Source organism: Bos javanicus, chromosome 8 (genome assembly GCF_032452875.1).
Source record: "Bos javanicus breed banteng chromosome 8, ARS-OSU_banteng_1.0, whole genome shotgun sequence".
Classification (NCBI taxonomy): Eukaryota; Metazoa; Chordata; class Mammalia; order Artiodactyla; family Bovidae; genus Bos; species Bos javanicus.
In genome coordinates, this window is record NC_083875.1 from 37,101,591 (window position 1) to 37,115,912 (window position 14,322).

Genomic DNA, 14,322 nt, shown 5'->3' on the forward strand with positions numbered 1-14,322 from the left:
AAAATTTTTCAGACAGAAAAAACAAGGGAGCCCAAAGTTCACACCCAGGCTTATTTTTCCATCAATAGTGTAACTAGCAATTGCCAGTATATAAAATGAGAGCCTAAACCTGACCCAACCATGTTTGAATCACAATATCTCTTAAAGGCTTGAGTCTTATAGCTCCAAATTAAGTTTGTCCAAAACACAAAGACCCAGTGGAAAGCATGTATGTAGTATTTTTAAGCACCACAAAAAAACAAGTCCATTAACTGATGAAACAAACTAGAAGATAGGAATGTGGAAGATAGTGGGGTATAATATGAAGACAAGATCTAGCCTGTTTTCTCACTTATTAGATGATTAGGTTAGAATGATAACTATTATTGGTATTGGGATTACATACGTGACTATTATTAATTGGAGAATACACATGAAACAATACACAGGAAATCAGGACTTCCGTGGTCGTCCAGTGGTTAGGAGTCTGCCTGCCAATGCAGAGGACACAGGTTCGAACCCTTGTCTGACATCTTACTTGCCGCAGGGACAACTGGCACAAAGCCGTGTGCCACAACGTCTAAGCCACACCCTGGAGCCCTCAGGCTGCAACTACTGAACCCATGCACCATAAACAGTGAAGCCTGCTGCCCTGGAGCCTGTGCTCCACAACAGGAGGACCCACTGCAGTGAGAAGCCGGCACACCCCAAGAGGAGGAGCCCCCCTCACTGCAACTGGAGAAAGCCTGTGTGCAGCAATGAAGACCCATCGCAGCCATAAATAAATAAATATTTTTAATGAAAAAAAAAGCATTAGAAAATCATGAAAACGTACTTTTAGAAATGTAGTAAAGCCATGGATGCCTAGGAAGGGACAAGGTCTAGTTCTAAGCTGTTTTTCTTGGACAATGACCTTAGGACCAATTGTGCCTGTAGGACCTGGGACCAAGAGAGTGCCTACAGCAGGACCAATCCTAAGATTCTACTTATGATGAGTTTCAGACATCTTTTTTTCAAGTTCTTGCTATTTTAATAACTCTTTCCTCTCAAAAGAAAAAAAAAAAAAAGCAAGGCACCATTACTGTAGTTTTGGACAAATCTTCACCAATCCAAGAAATAAAAGCAATCAGCTGATGGACAGTAATTCTGTATTCTTTCAGTTCTGCATTTTAAGTTAGATTTCTACTTAACATAGCCCCAGAATTCAGTTAATTCTTACACACTTCTCATGAATTAGTAGTGCACACTGATTTGCACTGCATTAGAGGAAAGTCAATATAGTATGATTTTTTTTTCCATTGGAGTTGGCTGAAAAATCATTCTAAATATGTCAGATTGAAAATGGAGGTCTTGTCTACTCAAAACACACTACTCTTTAACCTTAGCTTTCAATCTGAGGTTAATGTTTTTTTTAGAAGTACAAGCCACCATTATTTCTCAGATCTTTTCTCATTCATCTTTCTGCACAGCTTATTATGTTGGGTTGTATGAATATAAGACACACTTGGCCTTGGAGCTGCTAGAGAACACAGTAGACTCTCATATCTCCACATTGCAAAGAACATGTGATAGAACTTAGTGGAAGTGTCTTTTTGTCAGAGTGTGTAAAGCAATTTGCCAGGAGACTTTTATTCTAGGTATTACCTCCTTACAGACAAGTGTCAAAATATATAAAGAGGATCCTCACATTATTTTCAGGATATAAATATTACCCTAACAATTAGCTCTCCTAGGTGTGGAAGTATTGTTTTCAATTCTCTTCTTTGCACAATATCAAGTCCCAAATTCTTAAAGCATTTGGTGATACAATATGGATCCAGGTGCCTAATAATTTTCAAGCAGAATTTTTGTATTTTTGTCCCGACTCTTTATTCAGTATCAACCTATTCCCCATAAAATATAATAACAACATATTATTCAAACTTGAGCAATACATCAAAAAACAATTCATTATGTAATAGCTGATTAAAGTTTATGCAAGAATGTAGGCTAGGTCTGATTCCGCTTCTTTACATGTGTGTCTCACATTCACTACCTCTGTCTTCAGATGCATTGTTCAGACACATTTGTTACCCTTGATAAGGAAGAAATGGCACAGTGCCCAGCTGATGTATTTTCTGAGTCATTAAACCAGATTTCTCCATTTTTGAATTTTTGGGGGAAAAAAGTTCTCTCTGTATTGGTAGCTGAGTGAGGCCCTTAGCCAGAATCTTTTCTATCATTTCTTTAATGTTACCTGCTAAATTACATTATTTAAAGTGAGCTTTCCCTGTGTTATACAGTAGACTCATTGTTGGCTCAGAACCAAATCCTGCAGACATGGAGATGTGCATGCTTCCCAGTGGCTGTAACCTGAGGACTTTATTTAAACTGTCCTTTGAATCTGCAGTAAGGCGGTGTCAGGGAGGAATAGGATCTTTATCAACAAAGGGCTGCCAGAACCCCAACAGCTTCTTGAGTAGCTGTAATAGATGAATAATGTTACAACCAACCGTGCATTTCAGTTTTTGCTCAAAAGGCTTTTCACTGATGCTGCTGGTATTTCATATCCATGTGTTCATCTTGGAACCCAGTAGCCTCCATCTGACTTTCATTACTTTTCTTGAGAGGATCGATTTTACAACTGGAATCAGAAAAGCAGTCAAAGTAATTGCAAGTGGCAATCACTGAAATATAGTAATCTTAGCTTGGGAACATATGTTCCATTATAAAGAATATATTCTTTTTTTTAATAAATCCAAGACTCATGTTTTCCCAAAGTAAAAAGGGACCATGTACAGGTTCTACTGCTATCTCCTGTATCTCCTGTATCATGCTAATATCCCAATAAAGTGTTTGTTCCTTCAGGAATAGGCAACTCATTACGTCTGGAGGAAATCTATACCCTTTCTGATTCTGACTATATGAAAATGCTTTATTATACTGGAGATGAAATTCATCTCTCTCTAGTTACATCCTTCAGAACTGAAAGATTTGGGTCTCAACATAGTAATCCTCAACCTCTCGATTCATGGGCAACTCTTATGTCCAACTCCTTTTTTTTTTTTTTTGCCAGATTTTAATATATATTCCTTTCTCATACGAAATAGCTTTGATTTACATCATCATTCTGGTCAATCTTCTTGGAAGTTCAGACTTCCCTGTAACCCTTATAAAGACACTGTGCTGAAGGAAAATTAGACTTTTAATCAGAATATCTGTATTATGTTACAACTTTGCCACGTATTCAATGTTAGAACTTGGGCAAATTATTTACTCTTTTTGTCATCAGGGATAGCAAAAGTAAATAAAAGATATGTGGTCTAGAGGCAAATAACACAAGCAGTATGCAAGTGAACAATTAAATTTATAATTACAATGTTGCCAAGAGAGTTCTGAGGTCCCAGGGTATGAAGAACAGGCCCCCTGAGATGGAGGCTCAGTGTTTTCTGATGGGAAGGAGACAGAGAGTGTGTTGTGGAATGTGGGATGGCACCAAGCTAGCGGAGCAATGTTTTCTAACAAAGCCAGCATGTAGAAGCAGGACAGGGTCTAGAGACTGGAAAGTGAGTAGATGAGTAGACAAGATGAGTTGGAGAAGTACAGAGCTTTGTAGCCATTGTTGAGAATTTGGATTTTATTTAAAGTATAAGGAGAAGCCATTGTTGGGTTTGAAGAAGAGACATTCAGTGTCTGAAATATATTTTTATAAACTGCTCTCATCGAAATAGAGAACAGACTGCAAAGGACAAAAGTAGAAATGGGACAACCAATTAGGAGGCAGTTGTCATCATCCAAAGAGCGATTTGTGTGATTCAACAACCCGTTGAAGTTTAAGGGAGAAGCAGTACCCTACAGGGGTTAAGACACAGATGTAGCAGACTGCCTGCCTATAATTAGACCAGAGATTCTGGTGCATTTTTGCATCTCTGTGCACCTTAGTTTCCTCCTTTGTGAAAGGAAGATCATGACTGAACTTCCGAGAGTTGTTGCGAGGATTAAATGAGTTTATATATGAATTCCCTGTTAGCTAAATCTGGAAACAATTTTTACTGTTAAGACATGTTCCACCCTATACTGCATTTTCAGACTCAGGCATCATTTTATTTGGTTTTTGTCTGAGAAAGAAGAGAATGAATGTGGAATATGACCAAATAATTGCTTATCTTCCTTTGCACACTGTATTTTGCTGATGCAATGGAGAAAACAATGGAGAAAAAAATCAGTGAGAGAAAAGGCATTCCACAAACAATCAGTTGTGTTTTCCTTTCTTTGGAGTCCACCTTGTCATGTGACAAAGATTCAACACTTCACACATTGTATTTCTTTAATGTGATGGTCCCAATAAGAACCATTTTTAATCCTGTTTAAGACCCAAACATTAATACAGTGTGAAACAATAATACAACACTGTCATCAGGCCATGTCCCAGGCTGTTTCCTCTTGTGATACGTTCACATAGTTGCATAACACTCCTTGTTTTACAGGTATCCCAGGAAGTGACTATGTGAATGCCAATTACATAGATGGCTACAGGAAACAAAATGCCTATATCGCAACACAGGGATCTCTACCGGAAACATTCGGGGACTTCTGGAGAATGATATGGGAGCAACGGAGTGCCACAGTTGTTATGATGACAAAACTAGAAGAGCGATCCAGGGTAAGGATGAATATCTACCTTCCCCCTCTTAAAATCTTCCCTCAGATAGTTCCGGTCAGAATCTAAGATTTCTTTAAGTTTTGATTCTTTAACAGCCACTAAATATGAATATCAACAGCTTAGACTAAATCATGCTTTAACATTCTTTTGTATCTTTCAAAAAGGAAATTATCTCATGTTATGATGTGTATGATCACTAAAAGAAAAAAAAAAATAGCACTCAAAGAAGTAGGCAACTTGGCTAGATGAATAAATATCAACTTGGATATCTTTTTAAAATTCACATTTAATAGGAATGCACAGACTTTGGGGGAAAATCCCAATAAAATGTACTTCCTGACATTTTCAACTTTTTCTTTCTCATAATTTGCAGTGAGAATCTAAAATTCTGTGAAAGAGGGTCCTTTCAAAAATTATTCAAATTATCATAAATTAAGTCAGGGCAGTCAGAAAAATGATATGGGTTAATACAGAGCTGAGAAAACATGTAAACGCAGAGGGCATTTTGCTAGTTTAGCCTTCTCCAAAATGAATAGGTTTTAATAACAGAGTCACTGCTTAGTAAGGTCTAAGAAAGGAATTTTATTCATCATATGGATCCAATATTATGGAGCATGGCATATTGGTTAAATGCTCTTGATTTGCAAAACTAGAACATAATGGGTAAGCAGTATCCACATTCCCAAGTGTACATGCAAATATTGTAGCCATTTGATGAAAATCAGCCTGTAACCTTGAGAATTTAAGGAACAAGTCTGACAAGTCACTGAAGACAGCATATAGTCTCCCTGAAGCATGGGGCATTCAGGGCAGAGTTTGAAACTACCAGTGAGAGGGCTCTTTTACTGGGCTCACAGTATTCTCAAAAAGGAGATTTATAAGGAAGTCAAAGCCTGAGTCCTCATTTGTTGTGTGACAGCCAGGTTTTAAACATTCTTCTAAGCTCAATACATGGCAGTTTCTCTTAGCCCCAGTGTGTCTATGAGAGAGGAGTTGAAAACTGACCAGGAGATCCCTAAGGAAAAAGCTCAGACTTCGGAGAATATGAAAAGTCCCAGCTGTTACTTTAAAGCTGGGAAATCAATAAATATGGAACACAACTGGTTTAGCAAAGCTAAAAAGCAATCAGATCTTTTCAGAATGTGAATTCTACAAAAATATTGTCTGAAATGAATTTAGATTTAAAAAAACTTGTATGACTGTGAAGACATATATGTGTTACACATTACATTCAAATACCATTTGAAAGATGTAAATAGATCTTTTATTGACTCATACTCAGGGTAACCTCTATATAACCCCTATGTATAACTGGCCCTTTCCTTAAAGCAACTCCTATCCAAATGATTCTTGGATACAATTGTTAATAATTTTAACAATGTCTGACATATTTTGGGTACACTGATATTTTACAACAATCCATGAGATAAACACTACTATGATTTCCACTTTATATATGAGTAAACTGAGGCCAGGACATTCCAGAAGGTCACCCAAGCTCTTTCAGTTACCAAGGTCAGAGTGAAGAATTGAAGTCAGACAGTCTGTCTCCACAACACATGTGCTTACCCACCAGGCCATACTGCCTGTTAGCACTTCTGTGAAGCAGAGGCAACTGAACTATTACGTTACAGTATGGGTGTAAATCCAGCCTACCCAGACTGCTCTGCCTAGAGATACTGGCTGGTAACAAGCAGTCATTTGCAAAAGCTGTTTTCAGTAAAACACACATTTTTATCTTGACACTGCAGGCTTTCATTAAGCCAGGCACAGAAACTTGTTTTGAAATAACCAAATGAAATTCTGCCCCTTTTCTCCCTAATTGCTTCTAATAATAAAGTTAGTTCTAACTGGCCCCACTGCCAGTGCAACATGTGATGGTAATGAGCAGTTCTTGGTGGAAGGCATTGTGACTTAAATACCCACAGTTTATCTTTCTGTTGCAGGCTACCTTTTTTTCTCCCACCTCAGACAGAGAAACTTATTTGGAAGTTACTAAATGAACTCTGTTTGTTCCCTTCATTAATTACTCTTTGCTCTTGCAAGTTAGCTCTCTCCTTTGTTAAATGACCTGAGGAGGCCAAATAAAGTGCCGCCTTGTGCTTTTTATTCTGTGATGGTTCAGTCTGTCCCCAAACTTATGATGACCCACATAAGCCAGTATTGAGAGATCTCAATCATCATCAACCCTGGCTATACCAATGATATACTCTCACCCCCAAAGCCCCAAAGCCTTTGTTCCTCAGTCTAGAACACTTGAAAATAAATGACCAAATGCCCTGGAGAGATCTAACAAAGCACTGAACCCCCAAATTATCTTACCTGCTCTTCATCTTCCTCCCTCACATCCTCCCACCTCAATTTTCCCCTGTACACTTGCTCTTTCCCCTAAAGTCCCAGGAAGCAAGGGGAAAGCATTCCTGGATTTTCAAAACAAGAACATAGGTTAAATTTTGCTATACAAACAGTGTTTTAAACATTGGTTAGTTGTTGCTGAAATATATAGCTCCATACTTGGGGAACTTTTAGGGTTATGTGGGCTGACCTGCAACTCACTGAATCCTCAGTTCCCAGCAGCCAACTTCAAAGCAGTCATATTAACTACTTGGCTTTATTTAGAAACTGCTGTAGTCTCTTTCATAAAGGGAAGAGGTCCCGGCAGCTTAAACAAATCACTTCTCCAAGGGCTAAAGCTTAAAATTTCATTATTTTGATGAAGGCTTGGGTTCCTAAAATAAAATTCATCCCCTGGCTTATTAAAAAAAAGGTATGTGTGTGTGTGTAAACACTTCTGTGCATTACAAATAATCAGGAATACCTGTTAACTGAAGTGGGAAAGAGAGAAGAATAGGAAGAAAAGATTGCATGATACTGCACAGAATTGCCTGGGGACACCACCATCAGAGGAAGCAACCTGACAGGGTTCCAAGCAGGGGTGCCTTGCAGTCACATGTCTGGGTTTAGAGCCCAACTTTAGTGCACACTAGCTATGTGACATTACGCAAGCTGCTGGACACCTCAAAGTCTCCTTTCTGGATTACGTGGAAACATAATGTGGATATGACCTTAGATAAAGAATGTGACAAGGTGTCTCAGTGAGTCTACTCTATTATATTTTGGTTGAAATAGAGAAGTTAGAAGCTTTGGTTTATAGCTTTGGTTTCCCCTAAAGCTGGCTTCCAAATAAATCAAGTTTTGATCCCAAATGAAATGAGTCTGTTTCTCTGTGGTTGTTGGTGAATCCTAACAAACACAAGAGTCACTCCGCATAGTCAGTTTTGCCCCCTGTTCCCAGCCCGGGGTTGCACAGCCATGCATCCTAGTCAACAGGAGAGTGTAGCTCAGAACATGGGGTCCCTTTGCATTTGCCTTTGACAGAATCTCCAGAATGGAGACCCTGACACAGGAAGTGTGTTAATCTGCCTGTAAAAAGTCTACCATAGAACCTTCTGGCGGCTACTTTCACTTATCTTGAAGCAATACAATGTGAAAATAGTATTATTATGAACATGAGTTACATGTAGTAATAATTACCACTAAATATAGTTTTGATAGCACATTTCCTTTTGGTTCAGATTTTCATTCCCCTTCCCTTTCTTATTTATTTATGATAATAGGGGATCCTCTTCTCAGAACCAACCTCCTGTGTTTTCTAGCCCTCTACTGTGCCAAGGCTCATTCCCAACTCCTCTCTGCGGTTGACACAGCAGCAGGGCTTGTAACCGTTGCTGAATTAGAACAGTTCACTCAAGAAAAAATTTACTCTTGCATATGTTAGACATTTCCCTGATCTTTTGTTAGAGAATTGACCATTATTCGTATTTGGAAGGCTGACGAAGCCTTCCAAGTGTGGGGTAGGGCTTAGGGCTTACGGTGGCCATTTGAAAACTTCAGTTCTTTGATTTTTCAAATGCCATCAGTCTCCCTTAAACGTGGCCTTGCAAGAGTCCCAAACTTAAATCAGGAGACTGTTTGCACGGTGTGTACATTCATATATCAAGCCTGAGGAGAAAATGTGTAAGCTGAATATTTTCTTTGAGTTTCATTAGGATATATTAAAATATATATATATATATATATGTATATGTATAAAGCTAAAAACTAGAGATTTTGAAGTTGAAGTTTGATTGCTGCCTAAAAATGCACAAATAAATTTAAAGACTTGTATACTGTGTGACAGGAGATATGGTTAGTGGGTTTTATTCCACAGTTTCCATCTTTTTTTGCCAAATCGTCTCAAGTTCTGCGTAGTTCACTGATTCTGCAGCAGCTTATTCTTGTGCCCCAGAATGTGGTCTTTAATTGTTTCCATGTTTCATAACATGCCAATAAGCACATGAATTGGTCTGGGTAACCACACGGAGGGAAGAAAGAGTTCGGAAAAAATGAAGCACTGGTAGGAGAGTAAAATGTATACAGCTGGGATTTCCACTACAAGGGTGTTATTTGTGGGCAGCTGGGATGCATGGCTGGCACGCCTAGGTTGAAGAATGGGGGTCTCCAAGGGAGGATTCTCAAAGACCATTCCTGGCCCGGAAGCTCTATTATTTGGTAGGTGATTGCTCACTTTATTCCCCCTTTATCTCTCTGCTTTTGGCTATTTCTCTTCTACTTTGTTTCCCATCTTGAGGTACAGAAGGGACCATGTAGGCCTATCGTTGACAAATTCTTGAGGAACCCTGATTAGTGTTAGAAGGTGAAATGGATTCAGTGAGGTTAAGGAGTATTTGTCTTTCACTTGTCCTCCCAGCCTGCCTTCAGTCAGTTCCCATAGGTGACACTTACTGTTGCTTCATGTCTTGCAAGCTTTATAGTGGGAGTTGATTCACTTAAAGAGTTAGTGTTGTAGTGGGACTTAGTGCTATAAATGTCAAGGATGTGAGAAAAATTTTGACACACCCTAACGTGGGCACTGATTGGAATTGTCATCATCCAATGTGGGTCACATTTGTTAGTGGTAGAGGCATAGAATAAGATGTGAGTTTGCATTCCCACCAACAGTGTAAGAGGGTTCCCTTTTCTCCACACCCTCTCCAACATTTATTGCTTGTAGACTTTTGAATCGCAGCCATTCTGACTGGTGTGAAATGGTACCTCATAGTGGTCTTGATTTACATTTCTCTGATAATGAGTGATGTTGAGCATCTTTTCATGTGTTTGTTAGCCATCTGTATGTCTTCTTTGGAGAAATGTCTATTTAGTTCTTTGGCCCATTTTTTGATTGGATCATTTATTTTTCTGGAGTTGAGCTGGAGGAGTTGCTTGTATATTTTTGAGATTAGTTGTTTGTCAGTTGCTTCATTTACTATTATTTTCTCCCATTCTGAAGGCTGTCTTTTCACCTTGCTGATAGTTTCCTTTGATGTGCAGAAGCTTTTAAGGTTAATTAGGTCCCATTTGTTTATTTTTGCTTTTATTTCCGATATTCTGGGAGGTGGGTCATAGAGGATCCTGCTGTGATGTATGTCAGAGAGTGTTTTGCCTATGTTCTCCTCTAGGAGTTTTATAGTTTCTGGTCTTATGTTTAGATCTTTAATCCATTTTGAGTTTATTTTTGTGTATGGTGTTAGAAAGTGTTCTAGTTTCATTCTTTTACAAGTGGTTGACCAGTTTTCCCAGCACCACTTGTTAAAGAGATTGTCTTTAATCCATTGTATATTCTTGCCTCCTTAATGCAAACTAGTACAGCCACTATGGAGAACAGTGTGGAGATTCCTTAAAAAACTGGAAATAGAACTGCCTTATGATCCAGCAATCCCACTGCTGGGCATACACACTGAGGAAACCAGAAGGGAAAGAGACACGTGTACCCCAATGTTCATCGCAGCACTGTTTATAATAGCCAGGACATGGAAGCAACCTAGATGTACATCAGCAGATGAATGGATAAGAAAGCTGTGGTACATATACGCAATGGAGTATTACTCAGCCATTAAAAAGAATTCATTTGAATCAGTTCTAATGAGGTGGATGCAACTGGAGCCTATTATACAGAGTGAAGTAAGCCAGAAGGAAAAACACCAATACAGTATACTAACGCATATATATGGAATTTAGAAAGATGATAACAATAACCCTGTGTACGAGACAGCAAAAGAGACACTGATGTATGGAACAGTCTTATGGACTCTGTGGGAGAGGGAGAGGGTGGGAAGATTTGGGAGAATGGCATTGAAACATGTAAAATATCATGTATGAAATGAGATGCCAGTCCAGGTTCAATGCACGATACTGGATGCTTGGGGCTAGCGCACTGGGACAACCCAGAGGGATGGTATGGGGAGGGAGGAGGGAGGAGGGTTCAGGAAGGGGAGCACATGTATACCTGTGATGGATTCATTTTGATATTTGGCAAAACTAATACAATTATGTAAAGTTTAAAAATAAAATTAAAATTAAAAAAAAAAAGATGTGAGGAAGTCCGTACTCAGTTTCCAAACTCTCTAAATCCCATTTCTGTTCCCAAATAGATAACCAGGGAACCTGGTTAATGGCATCCATTGCTAGAGCAGATCAAACATATTGTGCAACATGACTTATTTTATGATAGGCCAGGAATGGGAAAATCCATAATCCAGTAAATTTGGTTGTTTGTATTAATGAATGGAGGGTAGATGATGTCAAGGCCGAAGGGGGTCAGGCTGGCGTTAACTACACTATGCTAATAGTTTAGGGAGTTAAACCTGAAGCTTGGCCACTGGAGCACTTTAGACGTAAAGACCACTCACTCTTCCTGTGTCCTCTCCATTCCTTGAATGCCATCATAGTAAATTTACCCCAACAGAGAGTGACAGTGAGATGGAGACATATTCCACTTGCTTCTGTAGCTAAGAGGGAAATTCTGGACAAAAAGCAGCAAGAAAGGAGATTCTGATCAAACACTTTCTTGTTTTTCTATAGAAAAAAGCTTGAGATACTTTTCAGATTGTGAGGTCCTTTTGGGTTAAAAGTTGGCAGAATCCCTGTGAGGATTATAAATGGCAGTGTTATTGTTTTCATTGTCGTTATCGGTTTTGGAAGGCCCAGCCTTGGCTGGTGGCAGACTAATTCCTGGCCCCTCTGGTTTGTCAAGGTTCGGTAAGTTTAATAGAGAGCAAATGCCTTCCAAATGCCAGGTCTGTGTCCTCTTCCATACAGAACTGGAAGCACAAGAGGCCTTGAACATTTAATTTCTCAAACTATAACCTGAAGCACTGCCTATCTAGGGCTACAGAAACTGCTTTTTCCTTAAGCAACTGTTGTGATTGCAGCACAGTCGTTGCCTTTAGAGTCTGCATGATGTATGGGATTGTTTTTAAAAAGCAGTGGATACTTAATGTATATAGGACACTGGCAACAAAAAGCAAGATACTCATGTTGGCCGCCTAAAGGATGTTTGGGTCCTTATCTAGCAAGTTCCACACTCTTGGTTTTCTTTTATCAACCATGTCAGATAACAGGAAGGATCCCACCAATTTCTTACTGTCTGTTAGCTTCCTGGAATTTCTCCCTTCTTTGTCCATCCCACCTCCTCTATTTAGGATGGAAGACTACAGATGCTGGCTCAGAACATCCCTACTGAAGTGAATTATAGGCAGCACAACCTAAGGAATGAGAAAGAGATGCAGCTTTGCTCCCAGTGACAATGTGCAAAGCCCTTGTGATTCTTTGCAGTCATGCTTACAGTGCTCCGGGCTGGTCTAGGCTATTTCTAAGATTTTGAGAAGTGCAAGTTAATCTCTGTGCCCAGGCAAGGCAGACATTCAGCTGGTATGCACCACTGTAGTTTTACTGGGAGTTACTATATTGAAACGTATCCATATTGGCTGGTATACAAACATTATCTTTTTATTGAAACTTTAAGTTATGTAAGGTTATCGCTCAGTGTCAGTGACACTGGAGCACTGCTGGAACACAGGCAGCCACTGGGCAGACGAAGGCAGGCGCAGAGGTGACAGTAAATGTGTGTGGAGTACCCAGTCATTGCCAGAAGTGACTGGGGCTGAGGGCAAAGAGACTCAAGTCATGAGGGAAGGCCTGGTATGCAAGTGCCACCTGGCCATGACAAGGACATTTCATACATTTTCCCTCAGGTTATAACAACGTGCTAGAAAGTGGAGATATAATGGGAGAAGTCATTAGAAAAGCTGAGTGCAGCTCCGTCTGTTAATCCCTATCAGATGCATTTGTCTTATCCTGTTCAGGTCGCTATAACAGAATGCTATAGACTGGATGGTTTATATACAACAGAAACTTAACTTCTTACAGTTTAAGACCAAGGTGCTGCTTCCTGCTTCATAGAAAACTGTCTGTGCGATGCAGGGATGAGAGAGCTCTCAGGAGTTTCTCTTCTAAAGCACTAATTCCATTCTACCAGGCCTCCACCCTCATGACCTAAGGGCCTCCTCAAGCCCCCACTTCCTAATACGATCACATAGGGAATCAGATTTCAACATACTGCCAGGAGAAATATCCACAACCTCAGATATGCAGATGATACCACCCTAAATTGGAAAACTCAGCAGTGGCCACAGGACTGAAAAGCTCAGTTTTCATTCCAGGGCCAAAGAAAGGCAATGCCAAAGAATGCTCAAACTACCACACAATTGCACTGATCTCAAACGCTAGTCAAGTAATGCTCAAAATTCTCCAAGCTAGGTTTCAACAGTACATGAACCAAGAACATCCACATATTCAAGCTGGATTTAGAAAAGGAAGAGGAACCAGAGATCAAATTCCCAAATCTGTTGGATCATCGAAAAAGCAAGACAATTCCAGAACAACATCTACTTCTGTTTCATTTACTACGCTAAAACCTTTGACTATGGATCACAACAAACTGTGGAATATTCTTAAAGAGATGGGAATACCAGACCACTTTACCTCCTGCGAAACCTGTATGGAAGACAAGAAGCAACAGAAACAGACATGGAACAACATACTGGTTCCGAACTGGGAAAGGAGTACGTCAAGGCTGTATTTAATCACCTTGCTTATTTAACTTATACGCAGAGTACATAAGGTGAAATGCCAGGCTAGATGAAGCACAAGCTGGAATCAAGATTGCAGAGAGAAATATCAGTAACCACAAATATGCAGATGATGCCACCTTATGTCAGAAAGTGAAGAACTAAAGAGTCTCTTGATTAAGGTGAAAGAGGATAGTGAAAAAGTTGACTTAAAACTCAACATTCAAAAAACGAAATTGTGGCATCCGGCCCCATCACTTTATGGTGAATAGATGGGGAACCAATGCAAACAGTGACAGGCTTTAATATTCTTGGGCTCCAAAATCACTGCAGATGGTGACTGTAACCATGAAATTAAGAGATGATTGCTCTTGTGAAGCGAAACTATGACAAACCTAGACAGCATATTAAAAACCAGAGACATTACTTTGCCAACAAAAGTCCATCCAGTCAAAGCTATGGTTTTTCCAGTAATCATGTATGGATGTGAGTCTTGGACCATAAAGAAGGCTGAGCACAGAAAAATTGATGCTTTTGAATTATGGTGTTGGAGAAGATGCTTGAGAGTACCTTGAATAGAAAGGAGATCAAACCAGTCAATCCTAAAGGAAATCAATGCTGATTATTCATGGAAGGACTGATGGCGAAGCTCGAATACTTTGGCCACCTGATGCGGAGAACAGACTCATTTGAAAAGACCCTGATGCTAGGCAAGGTTGAAGGCAGGAGGAGACAGGGATGACAGAGGATGAG

The 14,322-nt window shown here is 39.6% G+C and overlaps 1 protein-coding gene across 13 annotated transcripts in view; it reads left to right on the forward strand.

Annotated features, from left to right (window-relative positions):
• The window catches only part of PTPRD (protein tyrosine phosphatase receptor type D), a 2,538,842-nt gene that overhangs the window by 2,468,113 nt on the left and 56,407 nt on the right, over window positions 1-14,322 (forward strand). For all 13 annotated transcript variants that reach the window (XM_061425298.1, XM_061425300.1, XM_061425301.1 and 10 more), the window contains one exon: window positions 4,446-4,621. In XM_061425298.1, coding sequence (XP_061281282.1) covers window positions 4,446-4,621 — 176 coding nt within the window. The remainder of the gene's footprint in view (window positions 1-4,445; window positions 4,622-14,322) is intronic.